The sequence below is a fragment of the Phalacrocorax carbo genome, chromosome 10, assembly GCF_963921805.1.
Source record: "Phalacrocorax carbo chromosome 10, bPhaCar2.1, whole genome shotgun sequence".
In the NCBI taxonomy this organism is placed as follows: Eukaryota; Metazoa; Chordata; class Aves; order Suliformes; family Phalacrocoracidae; genus Phalacrocorax; species Phalacrocorax carbo.
Window position 1 is genome coordinate 1825357 of NC_087522.1, and position 22434 is coordinate 1847790.

Consider the following 22434-nt stretch of genomic DNA (forward strand, 5'->3'; position numbering starts at 1 on the left):
GACAAAAGTTGGAATATTTAATAGTGGAAGAACGGTTACCTAAAAAGCCAAGTCCAGCAGAAGCCTATTCTGAAGAAGACGTGTTTAATGATCTGCAGAATTTACCTGAAGAATTATCAGGAGTCCAAGAACTGCTGTCTTGACATCCTCCAAAGAAGCCGAATACGATAGCAAGTCCCTCTCTTCCAGTTCAGAAGGAGATGAGAGAGAATGCGCAGCCACCTTTTAAAAAGTAAAAGCAATACATGGTTTAAATCTGCAAAACACCTTTTCTTTATTTCCATCCTGGAAGGTCAGGAAAGACTACAGCAAGCCAGCCATGCAGGAAGTTCTGCAAGCCGCGTCAGGTAGCTCGGATGTGCGTGGGTAGGGTTTTGAAAGCTCCCTTCCGCCCTGCACTTCAGGCTTGCATCCTCCAAAACCCAGCACTTGTACAATAGCCTACTGAACCGTGGAAGTGGCAACAGCCATGGATTAGTCTCCTCAGACACAGTAAGAGGATCTGGCATGAGACGCGGTGATGCTACTGCCGACTGACCAAACTCTGCCTCACCTTTTCTATGATATCAAGCAAGCTGTTAAAGTGATGTGTGTTGCAGCCTTCAGCCAGGTCTACGAGTAGCTGAGTAGCCAGTTTTCGGACTTGATGGTCTTTATCCTCCGGAATGTGAGCCAGCTGAGAGATCACAACCAAGTTGATGAGCTCTTCCTGCAAGAGGACAGACCTTAATAAGCCTTGGCACTTTGCTGTCAGTTGTTCAATCAGCATGTTAAAGAGACAAATAATTACAAACAATAGGACACTGATATTCTGATATCAGGCTTATTCCTCAACTAACTCTTTGGTTCCTTGATCTTTCCCCTTCCATCCAATTAAGTATTGCTGTATGCCATCCCTCCAAATATTTATGACTCTTGTTGAACTTGGATTCAACGCTTTGGTTTTCATCTATCCTACAGACTTGATAGCCCAGGCTCAAATAGACTGTTGACAAGGGATCCCTAGGGCTTGGGTTTTTTTGAGAGAGAGGAAACGTGCAACAGCATCGCATTTTCACAAATCTTGAAGGAATCCAAGAGGCACCTCTGTCCCTTCTTGTCCTCGGACGCTCTGGGTATGTTCCAAGGAGCTGAAGACATACCCAGAGCTCTTCCATAGCTCCTCTCTCAGACAGCTTCTGTCTTGGATTGCAGTTAAACTGCAAGCACCAAGACGAGTCAATCTGCTCGCGTCAGATCATAATCCAGACCTCACCTTCTTACAAAGCTTTTAAATAAACTCCCTCACACTGACTCTCCTTTCTTCCAAAACAAAACAAATATGGAATTAATGGCCTTAAAACGGGGAAGCAAATACACAACCAGGTATGTCCTCAAAACACAGCAGCTCCCACTGCAAGCTGCACATACCTCTACCCAAGCGAGGACAATTAAAAGGCAAGTCCTCCCACAAGCATCCTAAAGGAACATGTCTATTGTGCGCAACATTTAAAGCACAGTTCTGTGCCCTCCCCAGAAGCAGAGACAACCTGAAGCACACCACAAAATATGCCTCGCCAAAGCCTTTCCCACCCACTTCAGATCTCCCACGTGATCACCAGAAACAGATAAACACACACCTCATAGAACTGTCTGTTAATACTCAGGACAAAGGACAAGACATCCAGAACTTTAATACGAACAGCACTACGAGTTTCGTTCCTAAAACGGGAAGAGCAAATTCAAGATGAATAAAATAAAGTTGCTGATATTTAGGGAAGGGGGAGAGGGGAAAAGGAAAGTAAAACTAAAGTAAACTAAGAAGCTTCTGAAGAGTTACAACAGTACTGTTAGAGATCAGCTAAGCCTTCAGTTAATGTCTCTACATACAAAACCAGATTCAAGAACAACTGGAAACTGGAATTCCAATTCAGCTTTTACTACTTCTGGAGACTTGTAACTGCAGTTTTCCCACTCCAAGCCAAACTAGGCAGCACGTGTCAGAAGAACAAGTGCTCTGGTGAGCAAATTTAAAACCAAACATATGGCACCGAGGAAGAGCTTCTCTTTGGCAGCACTTCACATACGAGACAGAAGTTTGTTATTGCTGTATGTTGATATTTTAGAGCACAAGAATACTTTTAGGAGTAGCAATTCAAAAAACAGATTACTTCAATACTGGATAACCATATGCAATCCTGATGCTTAACAGGAAGGTCTTGTTTGGTGTCAGAGCTACGAAGTGCTGTGGAGTGGAACACCTAACGGCCTACGCTAACTGGAAGAGCACTGTCTGATGGAAACAACAGCGGGGAAAAAAAGCATAAATAACTCAGTGGGAAGTTTTTTCTTCTGTTAAAATCCTTTCATGTACTGTGCCCCTGGAACTACTGTACTTCTTAGCAGTTATTTACTAACATTAGAAGTTCAGGAAACAAAATTATCTAACATGAAAAGGTGGCAGGAAACATTTGAAATGGCTTGTATTTGCAAAGTTATGATTTCATACCTGAAGAATCTCTCCATTAACATCTGCAGGTTGTGAATCCAGCCATCTTTGGCAGGATGAATAGATTGAGCTCTGTATGTTATCAAGTTTAATACAGAAGATTCCTTTCACAGAAAGATCAAGAATTTTTTTTTTAGTGTATAAGCAAATACAATATATCCATTCTCCCAACCCCCACCCTGGGAATAAGGCTCATATAAGTCCTTGCTGTGATTTTCTGACCACTTGCTGTTTTAGGACTCCCAACTTTCAACTGGACTGAGTAACACAAAACAGATTCAAATGGCAACAAAGGAAGACAATATAAGGAAAGTCTTACTGGTCTCTGATCAGCACATCTTTCCACCAGCTCAAAAAATCTCTCTTCAGAGCCGTGGAATTCATTCTGGTCACAGAGTTCTTCTACTGTAGTCAAGAGATCATGTACAATGGACTTAAGTTCTTGGCTCTCCAGACTCTGAAACAGAGACAAAAACATTCCTAAAAGACTTTAACCTTACCACAAAGTGCTAGTTTTAAATACAAATAGAAAACTCGGTTGAGAAGCACAGTATTGAGAACTGGGCTAAACCTTCATTCAGCTTCAAAGTTCACCCGAGTGTAAGAACAGGAGATCAATTTGCAAAAAATATTTACAGCAAGGTCTTTCGATCGAAAACACGTCAAGGCAGGCTCACCGCTTACCTGCAGCTGTTGCAGTAATCGCTCCATGATGTCCAAAAGGATATCCCACGTTACAGCCTGCAGCTCCTTCCCGTACTTCTTTATTAGACGTGTTATGGACAGAACTATCTCATAAGACACAACTGCATTGGGACATGTCATGGCCTGGAATACAAAGCATTTCAGTCAGGGAACAGTTGAAAAGCAGTGATCAGAAACCCTCTTAAATTCAAATGAAACACACCTTCCTAATTAGGAACTTAGCCTGAAGGTCTGAGATAAATATATTCAGGTCCATACACACAAAGGGCAAAGCAAAGAACCATTCTATGAAGGGCAGGTCTGCACTCCTGCGAACAGCTGCAGGTCAGACACCAAATACAGGCCCATCTTACAGGGCAGACACCAGGTTAAAGTTGGGAATTACTGCTTGATGCACTTGGAGGAGAAAATTTCAAGAGAGCTCCGAGGCTGTCCCTGAAGACACCACCCCTCTACTTTTTGTACCACACGCTGGAAAGAGTGAAAGTTTTTGCTTTGTTTTTATATTTTAAGCTAAAGAACCCACAATGTAGATATTTGGTGAAAAGAATTCAGACTTTGCTTTTCTGGCCAACAAAGATAATTCCATTAGGAGGTCTCACTTTCAAACTTTAATCCTCTGTTGTTTCACTGTCTCCCCATGCTTCACCCCATACCCAATTGCTGCGTCTCATCTTTCAGACATACAAAGATCTCTTTAGTGTAGGGGACCACATTTTTGTTCTGAATTTGTACAGGTCCAGCTGTATACCTGAGTAAAAAGTTCCCTCAGCATCCCATCCTACCTTGAGGAATGAAGGCAGCACTGAAGTTGGGGAATTCTTGAGTGAATTGAGGCGATGAGCACCCCACAGAGCCATCCCCACAAAGAACACAGCTCCTCTCAGCAGCGCTGCATCCGCCATGTAAGCTCTAAGACCAGAAGGAAGGAAAGTCTTAGACCATGCTATAATTATTTTAGCATGCAGGAGTCAATAGGAATATACGCTGTGAAAACAGCAATCCCCAGCTGCTAGACATCAGAACCTTGCACAGCAATTTACAAACATTAAAACCAGAAGATTGTTTAGTACAACTTTAAACAAAAGAAAATTAAATTCAGAGAAGCCAAAAAATGAGCACTCCAGCAACGTAACTAGGAAGGGAATTCATTTCCAAGCACCAGAACCTTCAGCTTGTTCTACTGAGGTCAGTGACTCCCTGCCTATCTCAGCGGGACCTCTACTGAATTCCTTGGATACACCTTCCTTACCTATCTTCCATGATCCGGCACATGTTGTAGATGGCACTGTGTCCCAAATGAGTTCCCAGAAGGTTGCGCATAAGCTGCAAATTCAATGAGAACACTTAAATATCCAACTGTTAAAACACCCATTAGCCTAAACCCGCAGTTAGCTGGCCGATCACGCCCACTCATGGTAAGTAAATGTGTCCGGCCATTTCCACGTCCCTAGAGAAAAGGCAGCCTGTCACATCAGCTGAGAGGAAACTATGGGGAAATTCCGTGGACAGGACAGGACTTACACTAACAATGTGCCCACCCCTTAATGCCTGAAACAATTACTAATTTACGCTTGAAAACAAACTGAAATTTATGGCAAATGTGCACAGGCACATCTGACACTGCATCCATGAGGCCAAACCAGCGACCTCACCAAAAAACAAAACTACAGGGAAGTTCTGACCTTCCAGCACGGCTCGCAGAGCTCCTTCACGTTGATGGTACGGCACAGAGTGATGATAAATACTGGCAGGTTCTCTGACGGCAGACAGTTATAGCAGACAACTGCGTCTAGGACTTGCAAGGAAATCTTGGGGAAAGAGAAAGACAAAACGGTTATACACTTGTCTAGGAATAAAGCAGGTCAAATCCTAACCCGGCAGATGAGGAAATCTTCTGGAAGTGAAAAGGGATGCAGATATGTCTTTTTTTATATATATATTTAATTGCAAATGGAAAGTAAACCATAAAAAGCACTGCTGAAAAACTGAATCACTTATCAGATTTATCCGTGCTCTGTTTGTCTTAGAATAAAATGATTATTGGTGTACGAGATTCAATGGCTTAGAAACACTTCATAACATTGTATTAGCTCTCTTGTAAGAAGAGAGTAAACTGAGAGTCTGATCATCTGATTTTGTTTGTAAAAGTTACAGTTTCAAAGAATTCCAAGGAACTCTGAAGTACTAAGAGAGACTCAAATTACTGACCTCTATGTCCACCGATGACGAAGTCTGAATGCACAAGAGGCATATCTTGCTGTTAGGAAAGAACATTTCTTTACAATTGTTTGCTTAACATGATTTTAGGCAAATTACAAAGAGCAAAAACAGACGTAAACTGGCACATTATTTCACTCATCATTCCCAACTGTTGATAACACTCCTAGAGACACTCAACACTACAACCTCTTTTATAAAGTTAGCTTAAAGTTGCACTTAAATGTGACCCACCCTAATGCAACAGCAGAGACCCTTTGTGAGACTAAGCAATGCAGTCAGGTCCATCCCATGAAATGGGGAAAGCACACGCAGCTAAACTAACCCAGATCTGAACCCTGTAGGAACTGAAAATCTAGTGTTTGTCAGAAATGTCACGTATGACCAGGAATGACACAGATCCAGATTGGAGGAAAAAAGATTCCACCTATCTGTATCTGTATTGATCTGCAATTTTCTCCTATCGCTTACCAAGAATAAGCACAGAGGAGCTAAAAAAACCCCAACTTACTGGACCATGTCAGCTACATAGTCTTCCAGATAGCAGCTATTGAATTTCACCAGGTTCACTAAAACCAGAAGGAACTCGGAAGACAAACCAACATCCATCCACTGCAGTACAAAGTCAGCTAAAGAAGAAAGACAAACTGTTACAATATGCTTTCTACCCAGACGCGTTACCACTACCCTGGGCTCGTATCACTTATTCCCACCAAAGGGAAGTGGGGTAGAGACAACACTCACCTAACTCTTCCTCTAAGTAGGTGATGTATCGTCCATTCTCCGTTAGAGCCTTGAACACTTCAAGCCGTTCATGCAAGTCTTCATTGGAGGGATAGTCCTTAATAACCTTAAAAATATGTGCTCTGAGGATCCCTAATCTCTCACCCTTAAAAAAAAAAAAAGAGGGGAGGGGAATAACAGTGTCACTAATGAAAAAAGACAGTTAAGGCCTGGACCTTCTCAAGGTCTGTAACAGTGATCTTCATGCCTGAAATGATTTTCCTTTCCTACGGGCTATGAAAGTCTCCCCCAACCTCTACTGGCTCCTGACAATGGCTCAGGTCTTCTCAACCTGTTACAGCAGCACTCAGGGCTGGAGGCATTTTGTCCAGCAACACATAGACACCCAATACACAAAGTAATCCATGGAAACTGCAGCTGACAGCACTGCCCGTATAGTATTTGAAAAAAACCCAAGCCGACAAACCAGAATCAATGCCTATTCTTTACTAAGCACCTACCCCTACTTTTTCAGAATACTGAAAACTAGAACTTTGGTCTGATACATTCGTACGTTTGTATGGCACATCGTTAAAGCTGAAGAATTCGTAGTATGTTTAACTTGGCCAGGCTAGAAAAGTATCTCATACAGAACTTCTTGCATACTTGTCATGCTGAAACACCAAAACCAGCTGCAGACTAGGACTAGCAGGTCTGGGCAAAGACCACATAAAATTTGCTGTACTAGGCTGAACTTAACCCAAAGTATTTCCTCTTTTTCAAGAGCATTGCCCCAGAACAGAGAAGGTTCCTACAAGCTGTATGAAGAGTTTTGCTATGAGGTCAGACCAAGACCTAAATTTAAATGCTTCCTCTTCCCACACAACCAAAGCAAGAACCGTGGAAAGTTGCAGAGAAGAGCCACCCAGTATTTTTCACGCTCATACTCTGCACAAACCCTAGTTTAAGTGTAGTGTTTCTTCTACAGTTTGTTTGTTTTCACCTGTCCTTGAACGATTGACTTTAGCAGATGAAGAACAGCATGTCTGGCTTCGACGGGGCGCTCTGGCTGGAGCATATCGGCTACCACTTTCCATATTGCTTCCACTGCGTGCTGAAAACAATCACAGGAGACAGGCAAGAGTAGGAAACTTTAAGCTTCTTCTGGGATCTTTACCCAGTAAATCAGACATTAATTATGGCGAGTTAACGAACAAGATCTCCAGGGATTTCATATCCAGAGTTCTCTTTTCTGAGGGACACTCTCACCTGCCCGTCCTGAGCTCAGATGAAACACAAATCCCATCCTACATAACAACCTGCACCCCAGTAACTGAAGTTCTTCCTTCACACACTTACTTCAGTGTGAACATTTGTGCAGAAACCTTCACGCAAATACAAGATGAGTTTAAAACCAATCTGAGGGTGCTTATTAACAAGACGCAAGGAGCTAGCAAACACCTCTTCTACAGGATTAACATCATCTCCCGTGAACCGTCCTGAACAGGCCTGCATGCTCGCAGCAGCCTCCTTCCATTCAGTTCAGGAAGCCTGTCAGCTGTGTCCTCCCTGCCCCACCGTTGGGGGGCTGGACAAGACTAATTTCCTTGGCACGTGAGCCGCCCTTCCGCAGGTTTGGACAGCACAAAACAGTTTGTGGGATTACCGATTTTAAAAGGCAGTCTAAACTACAGGAGCCTCTTAGGTTAAAAGCTGTTGCTTAAATACTCATCCTTCCAATATTCACTGAACGCTTTGAAACTCACCTCTTCGATTTTTTTTGTTTTTGCCACTTCGCAAATTTGACTGATCGCTCGTATCCTATTACTTAACCCGCATTCTATGCTCAGTTCCTGGAAAGAAATGTAGAAATAAGTTAACAGTTTATCTTACTAGAAACACCCACTTCTCAAAGGGGATCGTGAGCCGCTGGCAAATAAATTACGCATTTGTCCAAAATGAGCTAACCATTAGTCATCACGGGAGCTTTTCAGGAATTTCTCCAAAAACTTTTTTCCATTAGTAAATGATTTGTCAAAACTAGAACTTTCACAGATCGGGAGCCAAGCAGCTTTTCACCTCCAGGGCAAAATATCTCATTTTCTTCAGAAAAGTTAGAAACACACTGGCTGTGGTGCTCGCCCAGTTCCCGGGAGAAGGGCAGAGAACGGAGGGACATCACATCTGGCTCCCCAGCCTTCCAGCAGGTAAGAGCTTGGCTGCTCCAGCACAGACGGGAGGGGATTATGGTCTCCTCCTTCCTTTTATGTGTTTTCCTCCCTGCGTGCCAACTATTCTCCTTACAGACTTGCTGTACCAATTACTGGAATCAATTTTTTTTTCAAATTGTCACAAACCCGTAAGGTTTTCATAAAATAGAAAGTTTCCAGCTTGAGCTAACTGCCACCACACAAACTTCATCAAGCTCAGGCTATAAAAAAACCAACATATTTTAAGGAAACTCCCTGTAACCCAACAGAAGATGACACCACCCTATCAAATATCTCAAAAGTATTCAAACACTGAATAACTAAAATGCCATAACTTCAAAGTAGGTGAGTTTTACACCCATTTCACTAGAGAATGAATTGAGAGATAACATAAAACGGCATGACTGGAGAGGGGAAGAATGCCAAAGCTGAAAGGAGAATGAGCGAGCCCTCCTTCTGACCCTCTCGGCTCAGGTAATCCAGGCACTGTCCCCACCTTCACTACAGTCAGTTCTCACACCTTGAGTATTTCTGCAGTGATGATAAACTCTGTTTGCTTGCCCTCCGATGACTTTGAACTTCCCCGGGATGTTCCCAGCCCCAGGAGATTCCTGAACTTCTCCTTCAGTCCCGAATCTTTGCTCTGAGGCTTTGCCATTGCTGACAAGCAAGCAGCGCGGAGCCCCTGCAAATACAGAACAGCGTTTCTGTTAAGGGAGACCCAAGGGGAATAAGCAAGAAACCACCACTAACAGCCGTCACAACACGGCTTTCACAAACAGCTCTGGTGTCTCGAACAGTTTCAAACAAAGGAGAAGCCCAGCGCTGAGGACGAAACAGCGAGGAGCCCGCAGGCGTGTGGAGCCTGAGCTGCTCCTGCCTCCAGCACCCACGTCCTGCAGCTACCCATGGAACGGGCAGCTCGGGGTTACCCTTCTCTGGGAGCTCTGAACACCCTGCACCACCACAGCCCGCCCAGAGCAACCACCATTTTCAAACCCCTGGGCTGATTTCTGAAGTATAAACGCACACCCCCTACTTTTGGGCGGGCACGAGCTGAAGCACTCGTTCCCAGTCCAAAAGCAACGCACAAGCACAGGGCACTGTAAAGCAGATGTTGAAAGCAGCCAGGTGTGAGGAAGGACTTACAAATCTGAGTGTTCGAACATCCAAATGCTGCCATGGCAAGGAGAAAGAGGGGGAGCGAGAACAAGCACACCCATTACACCAACAGCACATGGACAGCAACATCCTTCAGAAACTGTCTCCCCAGCCAGCCCCAGCCCACTGCCCCTCGGGGAGCCCCGCACCCAGCTCAGAGGGGGACACCCGCTCCTGGCATGCTGGCGCAGCCCCAGCACCCTGACCTCGGCACACGCTCCCACACAAACCCAGCAGCCCCCACGGCTACGCCCCATGCCCCCACGGGCACGCCACCACCTTCCCCGCACTCACGGACACGCGGCAGCAACCCCTTGTGCTCCCCGGGGACACGCCACAGCCCCCTGCCCAACATCACCAGGGGACACACCACAGCCCCCAGCCCAGCCCCCCGAGTGACACACCAGAGCCCGCAGCCCACCGCCCCAGGGGACACAACACAGCCCCACATCACTACGGGACACACCACAGCCCACAGCCCCACATCACCAGGGGACACACCACAGCCCACAGCCCCACATCACCAGGGGACACAGCCCACAGCCCCACATCACCAGGGGACACACCACAGCCCACAGCCCCCTGCCCCGGTACATGCCACAACCCCTTACGGACACGCACGGGGGACAGGCCACGGGCTCCCCCAGCACACCCCGGTCCCTGACGGGGGGGACACCCGGGGGGACACCCCTCCCCAGCCGGGGGCAGCCCCACACACCCCCCGGGGCACAGCAAGGCCCCGCCTCCCGCTAGGCCCCGCCAGACCCCCGCATCCCCAGGACACGGGGGGGCGGCCGCTCGCCCACCGACCCCCCCCGCCCCGCTCCCTTCCTCCCCCCCCTCACTCACCCGCCGCCCCCGGCCCGGCCCGGCCCCGCCGCCCCCGGCCCGCGCCCCGCTCCGCGCCGGCCCCCCCGGCCCGCGCCCCGCCCCCAGCGGAAGTCCCGCCTCTTCCGGCGCCCGCGCCCGCCGCGGGGCACGCCGGGACCGGTAGTGCCCGGGGGCCGCCGCCATGTGCGCGGCCCTCCCCGCCGCCGGGGGCGGGGGGCGGGCGGTGGCCCGGCGGCTCGGCAGGGCCCGGGGGGCGGCCGGAGGTACGGGGGCAGTGATCGGTGTTCCTCGGGGTTGGTGGGGTCGTGTGCGGCCAGGCCCAGCCCGGCCTTCGCACGGGAAGGGGGGCCTGCAAGCCAGGGGTGAGAGCCAAGCCCAGCCTAGCCTAGCCGGGCCGGGCCGGGGGCTCAGGGGCACGATGTCCTCGTCACGTCCCCCTCGCAGCCCGGGATGTGGTAGCTGTCCTGCCTGTGGGCCTGGGGACGCATCTTGTCCTCCCCCGTGTGTGCGGGACACGCGTCCCCGTTGGGCGACATGTGCCCCCGACTGTTGTCACTTGTTCCCCCCGGTCCTTCCCAGCCGCTCCTCGCCCCACGGCTGGCTCCAGATAGAGCTGGGTGGATGGAGGTGTCTCTGCTGGGTTGGGACTATGGGGAAGGCGAGCTCAGTCCTTGTCAGGGTCCCACTTGTCATGGTCCTACGGGTGGTCGCCAGCATGCGGGGCTGACGCTGGGCTCTGGTGGGAGACGAAGGATTCTTTCCCCTGGCCTCAGCCCTGAGAATCCCTCTCCCATCTCTTGCAGCGAGCCAGGTCCACAGCACAGCCAGCATCCCGAGGCGCAGCAGGAGGAGGAAGAGCATCGCCATTGCCTACGACGCTGGGCAGGGGGATGGTGTGGAGCAGGTGACGTCTGAGCCCCAGAGACCACGCTGGGAGCCGCAGGACTGGCGGCTGCAGCTGGAGCGCATCCGGGAGATGAGGAGGAACAGAGACGCTCCCGTTGATGAGATGGGAGTGGAGAAGTGTTATGACAGCAGCGCACCTCCACAGGTAACAAACACCCTGCTCCATCAGGCAGGTGCAGGAAAATACAGCCTCACCTTTGCAGCCCTCTGGCCTTCCTCATCCTCATGTTGCCCCTGGATATGTCCCGTTTGGGATATCTCCAGAACAGAAAAATAAACGTAAGGCATATCAGGACTCTAGGCTGGGATTTGTCCCACGCGAGGTTACTGCACAAGCATGCATATGAGAGGAACCGTTCATCCTGCTGGAGGAAGAGAGTCAGGAGGCTCCCATACTGGGCTCGTTGGCTTCAGACAGTCCCTGTGAAATGGCAGTGGGTGTTTTCTGAGGTGTTTCCTGCTCATATTCAGCCCATGCTGGGCATTAGAGACCAGCTAGCAAACACAGCTGTGAAAGGCCCTTGTCCTCTGCTTAAACTGCTGCCGGAAGAGTTAGCAGGCCGAACCAAGTGCAGGAGCTGAGGCAAAAGTAGGATGATTTTGGACCCTGAGAGTGTATCGTGGCAGTGCTGTCTTCTGGGGCAGGCTGGCAGGGTGTGAAAGCATGTCCCTTTTTTCTTAAAAATCTCTGTAGGAGTCCAAGGAAAGTATCTAGCAAGATGGCCCTGTAATACAGAGGAAAATCAGTACAGAGAAAAGGCGAGGGGGTCCGCAAAGAAACGTTCCATGCTGCTTTTATGCTCTTCAGAGCAGCACATAAGCATAGGTTGTCTTCCTCCCCTCTTGTGGCCCACTTTCAAGGGGATACTGGTTGAAAGGAAGGGCCGTACTGGGACGGCACTGTGCTCCCCAGGCCTGGGAAGGCAATCAAAGGCCCCAGATGACACCTCCCTCTGAGGGGACCATTTGCATCAGTACAAAAAACAAAGCGGAGCGAGGCCGTGGCGCAGCGCGGGGACCCAGGGATGCAAGGCTGCGCTGCCCGCACGCAGCGCTGGTGCGGGAACCCGGAGATAACCCGCAGGCAGGCTCAGCGGAGCAGCGGGGTGGGAGTCGTGTGCTCCACAGTGACCTGCCGGGCTCCGAGGGAGGGGTCTTGAAGACACAGCTGCACAGCTTCAGCACATGTAGCGCTGTCCTTGTTGCTGGTGTCGTGTCTTGGGCTTGGGTCCCTGGGGAAAACGGTTAGCTTTGACTCTGGGTTCAGACAGCGTCACACGCTCCGCAGCCATGTGGGCTGGTGCCAAGCGCAGCTCTGGGGCCGGGGGGGGGGGCACGGTACCCGGTACAGAAATAACTTTTCTTCCCTAGGGAAGCAGGGTTGTTGCTTCCAAGAAAAAGTGGTTGTTGTAACCCTCAGCACACAATTTCCGTGCACTCGGAGATTTTTTCCTGGTGCACCTGCAGTTTTGTAAACTTTGTTTGTAAGAGAGCTGAAGGAAGGCTCGTACTGCATGTTATCCTGGCTCGGTCCAGGTTAGTTTGCATCATCCTTGTTCTGGTGGGGACAGAATTGATCTGGGGAAAAATCAATTGCAAAACAGGAGGTGAATAGTATGGGCTAAACCCTGCATGACAGCATCGGAGGAATTTGTGGGTTTTGTGCTTCATCTCCCAGCCTCTGTGATCCCAGTTCTTTAGATTTGGTTTCATAAGGAGCTCACTGGAGCCAGACACGCAGTTCGTACTGAAGCCTAGTGGGAAAGGGACAGGATTTTCAAAAGCTCCTTTAGAGCAGAAGTTGCATGAAAAATCATTGGGCGTTTGTACTTCTGCGTCCTGTGGGGTCCCCTGAGAATCCCCTCATCAGGAAAAGCTTTCTCTGACCCTTTGTAGATAAGCATTGGCACCCTTGGATGGGAGATCCCAGCAGGCGGTAGCTGCTCTCTGCCCTTTTACACATGCTGACTGCTTGGATCGAAGGTGTTTCTCTTCTTCCTTTATTGTGTGGTAGAAGTAAAAGGTTATGGATTATTTCTGTTGCAGCCTTCCAGCCTCTTGTAGGCTGATGTGGCTGAAAGAAGGTAGGTCCATGCTGTGCACTGGACTGAAGATGGTGCCGGGTGGTAGAACCGAGCCCCCGAGGCGGCCGGAGAACGTGGCGTGTCTCACTGTCTCCTTTTCCCCAGGTTATGCGCTACCAAGTTCTGCTGTCGCTGATGCTTTCCAGCCAGACCAAGGACCAAGTAACATCAGCCGCCATGCTGCGCCTGAGGCAGCATGGCCTCACGGTCGACACTATTTTGCAGATGGATGATGCGACGCTTGGGCAGATCATTTACCCTGTAGGATTCTGGAGGGTGAGTGCAGGATCGTGGCAGCACCCAACGTGCGTGCGGAGGAACTCCCTCTACTGTCCTCCGCATCCACGCAGGTCAGGGGCCCAGGAGAGGAGCGCAGGGCGGGTGCAGGCTTGTCCTTTGTGGGCTGTACTCATGGCCAGTCGCTGAGCTGCCAGCAAGGGATGAAGGCAGGAGGTGGGTGCGAACCAGCCCTGCTCCTGAGAGACGCACCCCCATTCAGCCTGCGTGCCGTGCCCCGCGGTGATCTTTCCCCTGGGATAAAGCTGAAGGCTGTATTTTACACCAGTTTTAGCAATTTGTATTCACAGCAAGATTGTTTGCTGCAGTGCCTGGAGTGTGCAGGGGACGTTACAGCTGCTCAGGTCTCAGTGTTTTGCTTTCAAGAAGTCAAAGACCTCTGTCTCTCCTCTGTAAACTCCAGTGTGTGGCCTCGTATGTAACATACGCTCGGGAACGGTTTGTTCTCTGAGCTGTTTGTCTCTTTTCCCTGTATTGGAGGGCAACTTGGATTTTCTGCCTTTTTCCCTTGGTTTCCCAGAACAAGGTGAAGTACATAAAGCAGACAACAGCCATCCTGAAGCAGAAGTACGGGGGCGACATACCGAGAACTGTGGAGGAGCTGGTCCAGCTGCCAGGAGTTGGGCCCAAAATGGCCCACCTTGCCATGAACATTGCCTGGGACAGTGTGTCCGGGATAGGTAGGTTGGACCATGTTTTCCTCATTCCCCTCCTAAATCCTGCCTGATCCATTCTCTGGGCAGAGGGGAAGCATCTCAGCTGGGTAAACTGCCTGCCCTGGGAGCCTGATAGCATCACTTCAGTATAGTCATCTGCAGAGTATTTGGGTGGGTGAGGGATGTGAGCCTCGACCGCTCACAGCTGATGAGTTGCTAGAGGACTTAAGCGTGGATCCAGCTACTGTTTTGCCCCAAATTTGATAGAAGAAATCTCCAAGGGCAGTCTGTTCCTCCCCTCGGATGCTGGTAAGCAGTGCAAGTATTGCCGAATTGGGTAGGCATCCAGAAAGATGTGCTAGCAGAATAATGCTTTGAAATCTCTTTGGTGTCAAGTGAAAGAGAGATGGAGATTATTTTGTGATTTCAGGATACTTTTAGGATAGTCTGACGTTATTTTTTCCCAGGGTTGCTTCCGTTTAAACAAATCTCATCTGGGATTTTTCTTTGGCAAGCCATGAGAGGGCAGAAGCAAGGCTTAGTCAAAGTTACCATTTGAAATCGGTAATTCATGATGGGTCTTAGAAAGAAATGATCTCAGGCAATCTGTAGCTACAGAATTTCTGATCTGCTTTCGTTCCTGCAGCTGGGTGATAGGTGACCGCAGGTGCATTTGTTTATTTGCCGTGCTTATTGAACAGAGAGCGTAGGAGAGCGCATAGCCGTACCCGTGGAGCCGTGTGCGTTAGCAGTGATGGGCTGGGAGGAAGTCTGCGACGGCGGTGGGCCCCGGCCAGACCCTGGGCAGGTTCGTTCCTGCACGATGCTCCTTTGGGGACCATGATGTTTGTTTGGGGAGCACGGAGGGGAGCGTGGCTGGCAGCAGAGCTCCCCACAGCAGCCGGCAGATGGGGCTGGACAATCAGTTGCGGCGTCCCGGCGGGCTGCCCGGCCCAGGGGGCCCCTGGGGACAGATTAATATTCCAAGTGTATTTGCTGCTTAATAGAGGAGCCCTGGGAAAGCTAGGAGTGGTGCCACCTGATGAATGACTGCTGCCGCGGCGAGCACGCAGCCCAAGGTCAGCGCGGGCGGCAGCTGACTCCCGCCGCCCCGCTGGTGACCGTCAGCTGTACAAAATGTGGCTCTTGCACTCGAGTCAACGGCGCTTTGGGGTCTGTTGTTCTCTCCCTGCTGTGGGGGAGGGGAGTCTAGAGGGAGCCAAACTAGCCAACTATTTTCCAAATAATTGTGTGCTCGGTTTTGATTTAGGAGGCAAGACTAAGTCTTCCTGTTTACAGCAATTTCCTGGGTTTTGCCCAATTAGCCATAGAGACAGGTTTATCGCTACTGATCTAACAATAATATACTTTGCATTCAGAGCTTTTTAGCTCAAAGCACTTTATAAACATTCATTTAAGCCTCACAAACCCTCTTGTGTTGGTGGGTATTATGAAATGTGTTTTCCATCTGGGTAAACTAAGGGGCAGAGATTGCAACTTGCGTAACATCAGCTGAAACAGGGAGGAAGAGAACCAGGGACGGGCTGCCCTGTGCCTGCTAGATCAGAGCACGCAAACCTTTGAAGAGAGGCTGGGTCAGATTGTGCGAGTGTGTCGGTAGCTGCGTGGTGTGAGCTATCTATCCCATCTTGCTTTTGGCTCTGGGCCTAGGAAGGAAGCAGCACCTTTGTTCTGCAGGTGAGCCTCCCCTCCTGCTTCACCTGCCTGGTCCTGCCGGCCCCTGGAGGAAGCCCGTGCAGGGCGCTGTACCTGGTGCGCTGTGACAGGCAGCTTTTGGCTGTGCTCTCTCCGTTCAGGTGTGTCTGCCCCCACCTAAACTCTGGGCTCTCCCTTCCTAGCTGTGGACACCCACGTGCACAGGATCACAAACAGGCTGAAGTGGGTGAAGAAGGAGACCCGATACCCCGAGGAAACTCGGGTAGCACTGGAGGACTGGCTGCCCAGGTGAGGCCCAAGACCCCAGCCTCCTTCCTCCACACCAAGCCCCTCGAGTTAGCTGCAGGAGCCATGTCTGCACGCAGTCCTGCTTACAGCACTTCCAGTGACTGCGCTTTGGGTCCCTCCTCTTTATGGGGGATTAATCTGCAGGTGCTTCTCCTCTCCCAGAGAGCTGCACTAGCAGCCTCTCAGCTGGCTGTTTCATGCCTATCAGGTATATCAGTCACCACTAGTGCAGGTCTGGAGGTCCTGGTGCCTGATTCGTGCCTGGACAAGTTTACCGTGACCCAAGCCAGGTGCTTTTCTACACAGGACCTTGCTGAGCGTAACAGCCACAGCAAGATCAGACCATGGCTGGATTCTGGCCTTCATTGATGCTGAAGCTTCAGTATCACATGCCAGCTGACAGGTACTCTGTTGCAGCGCCATATCTGGCACATGCCTTAGCACAAGAGAATGACCACAGACACCGTGTGTGTCTGTCCTCTGCTCCCCACCCCAGTTCAGGGGGATCAGGAAAGGTTACGAGGACTGTTCTTCGTAGGAAGCTGGGACCCGCCTCCAGGCGCCTTGGGAAGCCAAGAGGAACAGGCAGTGGGTGAAAGGGATCCATTTAAAAGCACGGGCTGTTCTTTAACCCATCCAAGCAGCTGTATCGGAAGGCTCATGTTTTTCTTCTCACTGCAGGGATCTTTGGAGGGAGATAAACTGGCTCTTCGTGGGCTTCGGCCAGCAGACCTGCCTGCCTGTGAATCCTCGCTGCAATGAGTGCCTCAATCAAGACATTTGCCCAGCTGCTAAGACACGCTGAGGGATCATCCGGTCTTTGTAGAGCAACAAAGCTGCCTCGGCTCAGCAGCAGCCCAGAGCTGAGCCCTAGTAAAGCTGTGCTTTGCACGGGGCTGGCTGTGTGACTGCAGGGAAACAGGAGACTGCTGCAGCCAGCTCAGCATCTCCGGGGAGGGAGCAGCCGCTGGCAATGGCTGAGCTCGAGAGGAAAAAAGGGTCTTTCAAAGTGCAGCAGTCCTTAGCAGCACTGCTAAAGGCTCCAGCCCCCGTGTGAGGGCCTGAGCATGTCCCGGCAGAGCAGCAGGCTGTGCCGCGTCAGGATTAGCTGGAGAGAAATGCTTTGTCTTAGGGGACTTGCTGCTGCTTGTAAATACGCATTTAATAAAGGTGGTGGGGTTGGTTGTTTTTTTCCACCCATGAGGTTTGCTGGCATCTGTGCAACACAGGGCAGCAGGAGGCGACCTCACCAGAGCGTGAGACCATAGCAACCAGTGCGGAGCAGGCAGCACGCGACCTGCCAAGGCGCCCGCCTAGCCCAGGCAGCGACGGGGGCTGCCGTGAATAAGGTACAACCAAAGACTTCACGAGCCAGGATGAGAGGAGGCTGCTGCCTGGACAAGTGCCCTTTGGGTCCTGGTAGAAGAGCGGGGGGTAACGCAGAGCAGGGGCAGGCGGGAGACAAGCCAGCATCGCTCGGTTCTCTGTGTGCCAGCAAGGGTTACAGCGGCCACAGGAGCCAGGCTAGTGTGTGCTGCAGAAGCTGACAAGGGACACCAGCACCGTCTGTGTTTTGTTCTTCAAAGAAAGGGCAGTGCTGACTTCATTGTAGGGCTTCAAAGGAACAATTTCAGCTACTCTTTAAACAGGCAAGGGAGGAAGCAAAGTTTATAATGTGCTAAAGAAGGCTGTAATTCTGCTCTGAAGTTCCCTACCAAACAGATGAGGAACGAGCAAATAAGTACTCGGTACATGGGAAAATGAAGTTTATTACTGACATTACAGTGTACATTATGTTTTTACAATGCAGCTGACAGCCTTAGACTTTATTGATATTTTTTTTTCCAAGTTAAATGTACAGGAACTGAATAATTACTACTGAACTACAAGATGTCAGAAATATAAGTGCTTTAACCAGGAGCAGTTTCCATGGACTAAGCAGAGATTAAGATTTTTCAAATCTTACCAGTACAGCTTTGCACACCTGATTTCTTTTGATCTGCATTCAAACCTACATGGCCTTTTTTTCCTCCCCCCTGCAACTACCGTGGGCCAGTCTTGTATGAGAAAGGCGGTATTTACAAACAGGTCTTTGCCCTCTGCCATGCATCGGCAGATGCGCCTTTTAGCTCGGTGTCGCATGGGCACGCTCTGCCCCACGCAGCCCGGGGTGCTGCCGGGGGTTTGGCTGTGCAGGCACGGGCAGCAACGTGCATACCATGAAAAAAGAAGGGCTCCTTCAAAAGATGACTGATTTAGAGAGGCAAATATTTTTGGGGGGGGGGGCCAAAAAAAAGAGAGCAGGTAATTGTCTTTGAAGTGGGGTAGGGAAGAGGTGTCATGTTAATGGCCGAGGCAAACCCCTCCGCGTCCCAAGCCGTCATCCCGCTGCCAGTCTCCTCACTGATAGCCAAACACCTGCACCAGATCCTCTTCAAAGGCATTATTTTCAACCTGTTCAGCTCATCACCATTCCTAAACAATAACTTTTGTAAAAGAGATTGCATCTCCTTCACCCCTGAGGCTTTCCGTGCTCTCCTGCCAGCCAGCTAACAGCCATCAGCTGCTCCCCCAGGGTAAAGCCCGATGTCCTGGCCCCGCTCCTGCCCCCCGCCCCGCCGCTGTGCCGAGCCCCAGCCCGCTGCCAGGACAGCAGTAAATGTTATAAGGCACCTTTATCTCAATCCTTTGGGCCATTACGATAGCCATAGTGCGCTGACTAGCCCAAAGGCCACGGGTCTGTAACACAGCAGCACTGGAGTAACGCAGGGCAAACCCACAGCCGCCTGCTGTAAAGTGGTCGTCGACGGCCACGTGAGCGCTGCCGTTGGCTTTTAGCTGGGAAAAGTGGGTCTGTACTCGACTGTCCTGCTGTACCCAGCCCCTTCCCAGCACTGCCGCGGCATTTGGGCTGAAATACCGGGCAGCCGCCGTGGCTGGGCCTGGGGAGGTGCGGGAGCGTGGGAGGGAGGGGGCCAGCTCACGGCCGGGACCCTGCCCTGGTGAAACACCTCTGCCTGCAACCTGAGAGAGCTGTAGTTCACCTTAGTCACCTTCCCTCCTTTACGGCCAAAGGCAAGTAATAAAGAGCTTAAATGGGCTTAATCTGTAATGCTTTAAAGATACGTTTTTGAGGCTTTAACACCAAAAGCAGGGTGTTTTCAAAGGAGGCCACAGAAAGCCAAAGCAACTGCCCGCTCCATCAAACCGCTGCCTTCTTCATTGCCAGCCCCGCGGAGACCCCAGGGCTTTGCAGGACTCCCGGTGGCGAGACAGGGACTCGGTTCTGCTCATGGGCTGGAGGCATCGAATACCAGCCCAGAAGTAACAAACCAGGCGGGACCCAGGACGCGGGACCCAGGACGCGGGACCCCGGACGCGGGACCCAGGCACAGCCGCAGCTGAGCCCCGCTTGCCCAGCGCCCAGCCCGCAGCTGGAACCGGAGCCCCGCGTTCCTCCCTGGAAACAGATGCGGGGTCGTGATCGCTTTCAAGTCAGTCCAAAGAGTTTTTGTAGCATCTCGTGGCTCTTCTCGTCTCGCAAGGCTGCTCCTCGCGCCGCGGGGCAGGACTGGCCCCGCTCCCTGCCTTCCCCCGCCGCTCAGCGCTGCACCGACGACCGCAAACGGTGACGCCTGCGGCATTTGGGCTGCTGGGTTTGGGTTTTGTTTTTAAATCCTGCCCTCTCCCCTCTGCAGAGCTGTCGGGGATGAAAAAGGGGCTTTTATTGCCAGGGCAGAAGTCACTGGTGGGGAGGGAGGATCCTAAACTAACTGGAAACATGTGGGACTTCATTTAAAAAAAAACCTAAAAACAAAACAAACGTTTTCATTGCAAAAGCAAAGCCAAGAAGAGCCATTTACAGCCACTGTCCGTTTTCCCATCGTGTGAGTATTTAATACTGCAGACGGGGTGCTGGGGAGGGGGTGCCAGGTACACCCCACCCCAAGGGCCCCCACCACGGCAGGGGCACGAGGCCGTAAGACGTTTGCAGAGGGGCACAGAGCATCCCACGGGGCTCAGTCTGGGACACCCGCAAAACCAAAACAAACACCCCAAATTTAAAAAAAAAAAGTAACAGAAGCCTAAATGGTGCAGGTAAGAAACAGGAGTTAAACTCTTCCAGTCCTTTCTCATAGGAACGGGGGATGGCGGGCAGCCAGAGCCGGGCTGAAGAGCAAGCAAGAAAAGGAGCTTTGGTCACATTTGTCTTATGAGAATCGCTGGTGAGTAACAACAACAACAATAATAATAATAATAAAAAATAAAAAAAAAAGGACTTTAAAATACGCCTTGTAAAAGCAACCAGTGAAGAGCAGAGCACAAAGCATCTCACATGGACACTGAAGGACAGGGCGTAGGCACCTCAGAAACGTCCGAGCTGGGGCAGGGGCAGGAGAGCGGCAGCCGGCAGCCACCAGCAAGGCTCAGAAATTGCTGAAAATCTCTCGCTTCTTGTTCCAGTCCATCTGCGGAGCTCTCTTCTTCACCCGCTTGGCCCGCACCTTCTCCTTGGCCTCGGCCGCCGTTGGGCTCAGGGTCAGCCCGCTCTCCTCAAACGGGTCCTTCTTCTCCGCGTCTCCATCCTGCGTGGAGAAGGGAGAGAAGACGTCAGCCCGCGGCAGCGCGTCCCCCACCGCTGTGAGCACGGCCACGGCGTCCTGCAGCCCTTCACCCCGCGTGGCCCCGGGACAGGCGTTTCCTCCAGCGTGTACGATAAGCAAACGCGCAAGGGTGGGTTTGTTTGGAGCAGAAGGTCACAGTCCTTCCCCCGTGCCACGTCTGTGGTTTCACTGGCGGCGGCAGCACCCGTGTGGCCACAGATTTACTTACTATGTTGTGTTTTGTGGGGTATTTTTCCCCCCACCCCCGAAGAATCTGTGGCTGCCACGGCTGGGAGTGGAAAAGCAGAAACACAGAAGCTGCTGCCAGAGGGAAAACAAGCTGCTCCGCTTGTCTGCTGGGAAAATGGAAAATAGGCCCCTGGTGCAGGCAGAAAGCAGGGACGAGGGAGCAAGCTGGGCGAGCCTCGGGGCTCACAGGGAGGGGTTCGCCTGCCCGGGCACCCGTTTGCTCCCAGAGCACCCGTGGCTAACCGAGGCGGGGAGGGGGGGTGCGTGCCCAGCCGGCTGTGCCCAGCACGGCCACCGTAACACACCAGTCAAGGCAGTATTTGCTTTGGGAACTGTACTGAAAACAGCGTCTTCCCATCTGCTTAATAAAAGTACTTTTATATTAAGAAAATTAGCCTTCTTTTCTAAAGTCACCGGCAGCAATGCCTCAATCCAGAAACCCCAGGCACCCCTCCACTAACCCTGACCCTCTTGCTCCTGCAGTGGGTGAAGGACGGCCACCACGTCCCCAGGGTGCAACTAACGTCCTGGCCAAAATGCTTTTATTCCATCGCATCCCTGCTGGGGACCCAGCACCGGGTCTCCGAGCCCCTCAAACCCCACAGGTCGGAGAAGCATCATCCCTGCCAGGGCTTGGTTATCAGAGCTGGTTTCAGCGGGCAGCACGCTCCACAGCGGGCGCAATCTAAACTTTCAGCTTCATCAATCACATCTGTACTGAGCCTTTGCCAGGTCTCGGTGCCGGGCAGGCCAGAGGTGCCCGAGGAGACCAGCTCGGGGAGAAGCGGCTGCACGACCGCGCTCATGTCAACAGTGGGCAAAAACACACGCAATCGAGACCTTCCGTTTTAAGGAAACATTTTAAAGCCAGCCTACTCGCGTTGCTGCCCTACCAGGCATGCAAAGCTCCAAAATAACGATTTCACAAACCCTGCTGATAACCGCGGGCAGGTCTTCCACCAGCGCTGCAAGACAATGGCTCCAGCTTACGAACGCAAACTGAACCGGGTGGTGGCTTGAACGAGCACGCCAGGCTACGAGCTGGGGGGCAGCGCCGCAGGCAAACCCCCCGCCACCCCCCACGGACGCTGGTTTCTCGTGCAGAGGTGGGACAACGACCTCTGAAACAGCCCAGAGGTGACTCCATGGGAGGAACCGCTGCACTCGGGCACCGGGACGCAGCCTGGTTTTCCAAAGGCAGCAGCCATTGGATCAGGACATGTATTATTTAATGCTCAGAGAGAAATGGAGATGCCAGACTGCAGGCGTTTGACCACAGCTCTCAGACGCAGCTGGCATTCAAGATGTTTTAGAGGCTCTGGGTGCTCGGAGGAG

The 22434-nt window shown here is 51.3% G+C and overlaps 3 protein-coding genes across 11 annotated transcripts in view; 1 reads left to right on the forward strand and 2 right to left on the reverse strand.

The window, feature by feature from the left end:
• Positions 1–10374, reverse strand: part of TSC2 (TSC complex subunit 2) — a 35817-nt gene extending 25443 nt beyond the window's left edge. For 3 of the 8 annotated variants that reach the window (XM_064461369.1, XM_064461365.1, XM_064461364.1), the window contains exons 1-16: positions 9496–9786; positions 8867–9031; positions 7903–7989; positions 7140–7250; positions 6158–6302; positions 5925–6042; positions 5405–5453; positions 4879–5004; positions 4446–4519; positions 3979–4105; positions 3173–3316; positions 2808–2945; positions 2489–2592; positions 1620–1701; positions 554–709; positions 106–222 (exon numbers count right to left, since the gene is read on the reverse strand). In XM_064461369.1, coding sequence (XP_064317439.1) covers positions 106–222; positions 554–709; positions 1620–1701; positions 2489–2592; positions 2808–2945; positions 3173–3316; positions 3979–4105; positions 4446–4519; positions 4879–5004; positions 5405–5453; positions 5925–6042; positions 6158–6302; positions 7140–7250; positions 7903–7989; positions 8867–9031; positions 9496–9597 — 1845 coding nt within the window. In that variant the 5' untranslated portion in view covers positions 9598–9786. Of the gene's footprint in view, positions 1–105; positions 223–553; positions 710–1619; positions 1702–2488; positions 2593–2807; positions 2946–3172; positions 3317–3978; positions 4106–4445; positions 4520–4878; positions 5005–5404; positions 5454–5924; positions 6043–6157; positions 6303–7139; positions 7251–7902; positions 7990–8866; positions 9032–9495; positions 9789–10356 lie in introns of those variants that run through there. The other 5 variants (XM_064461370.1, XM_064461367.1, XM_064461366.1 and 2 more) reach the window with 3 other exon arrangements.
• A 98-nt stretch (positions 10375–10472) lies between these two features.
• On the forward strand, positions 10473–17442 carry NTHL1 (nth like DNA glycosylase 1). Of its 2 annotated transcripts, none has more exons than XM_064461373.1 (6): positions 10473–10601; positions 11142–11389; positions 13434–13604; positions 14146–14305; positions 16141–16246; positions 16928–17442. In XM_064461373.1, the coding sequence occupies exons 1-6, from the start codon at positions 10520–10522 to the stop codon at positions 17049–17051; spliced, it is 891 nt and encodes a 296-aa protein (XP_064317443.1). In that variant the 5' UTR covers positions 10473–10519; the 3' UTR covers positions 17052–17442. The 2 variants fall into 2 exon arrangements, with proteins under 2 accessions (XP_064317443.1, XP_064317444.1); XM_064461374.1 differs by lacking the exon at positions 16141–16246 and adding an exon at positions 15980–16098 and having other exon boundaries at positions 16928–17142.
• A 553-nt stretch (positions 17443–17995) lies between these two features.
• NHERF2 (NHERF family PDZ scaffold protein 2) overlaps positions 17996–22434 on the reverse strand; it is a 40945-nt gene continuing 36506 nt past the window's right edge. Inside the window, exon 7 of the mRNA XM_064461372.1 lies at positions 17996–20832. Within this exon, the coding sequence (XP_064317442.1) occupies positions 20674–20832 (159 nt within the window). The 3' untranslated portion in view covers positions 17996–20673. The remainder of the gene's footprint in view (positions 20833–22434) is intronic.

Coding starts and splice junctions, on each gene's coding strand:
- NTHL1 (XM_064461373.1), top strand. CDS start 10,520: ATGTGCGCGGCCCTCCCCGCCGCCGGGGGCGGGGGGCGGGCGGTGGCC. Junction 14,306..16,140: donor GGACAGTGTGTCCGGGATAG/GTAGGTTGGACC, acceptor CTCCCTTCCTAG/CTGTGGACACCCACGTGCAC. Junction 16,247..16,927: donor CTGGAGGACTGGCTGCCCAG/GTGAGGCCCAAG, acceptor TTCTCACTGCAG/GGATCTTTGGAGGGAGATAA.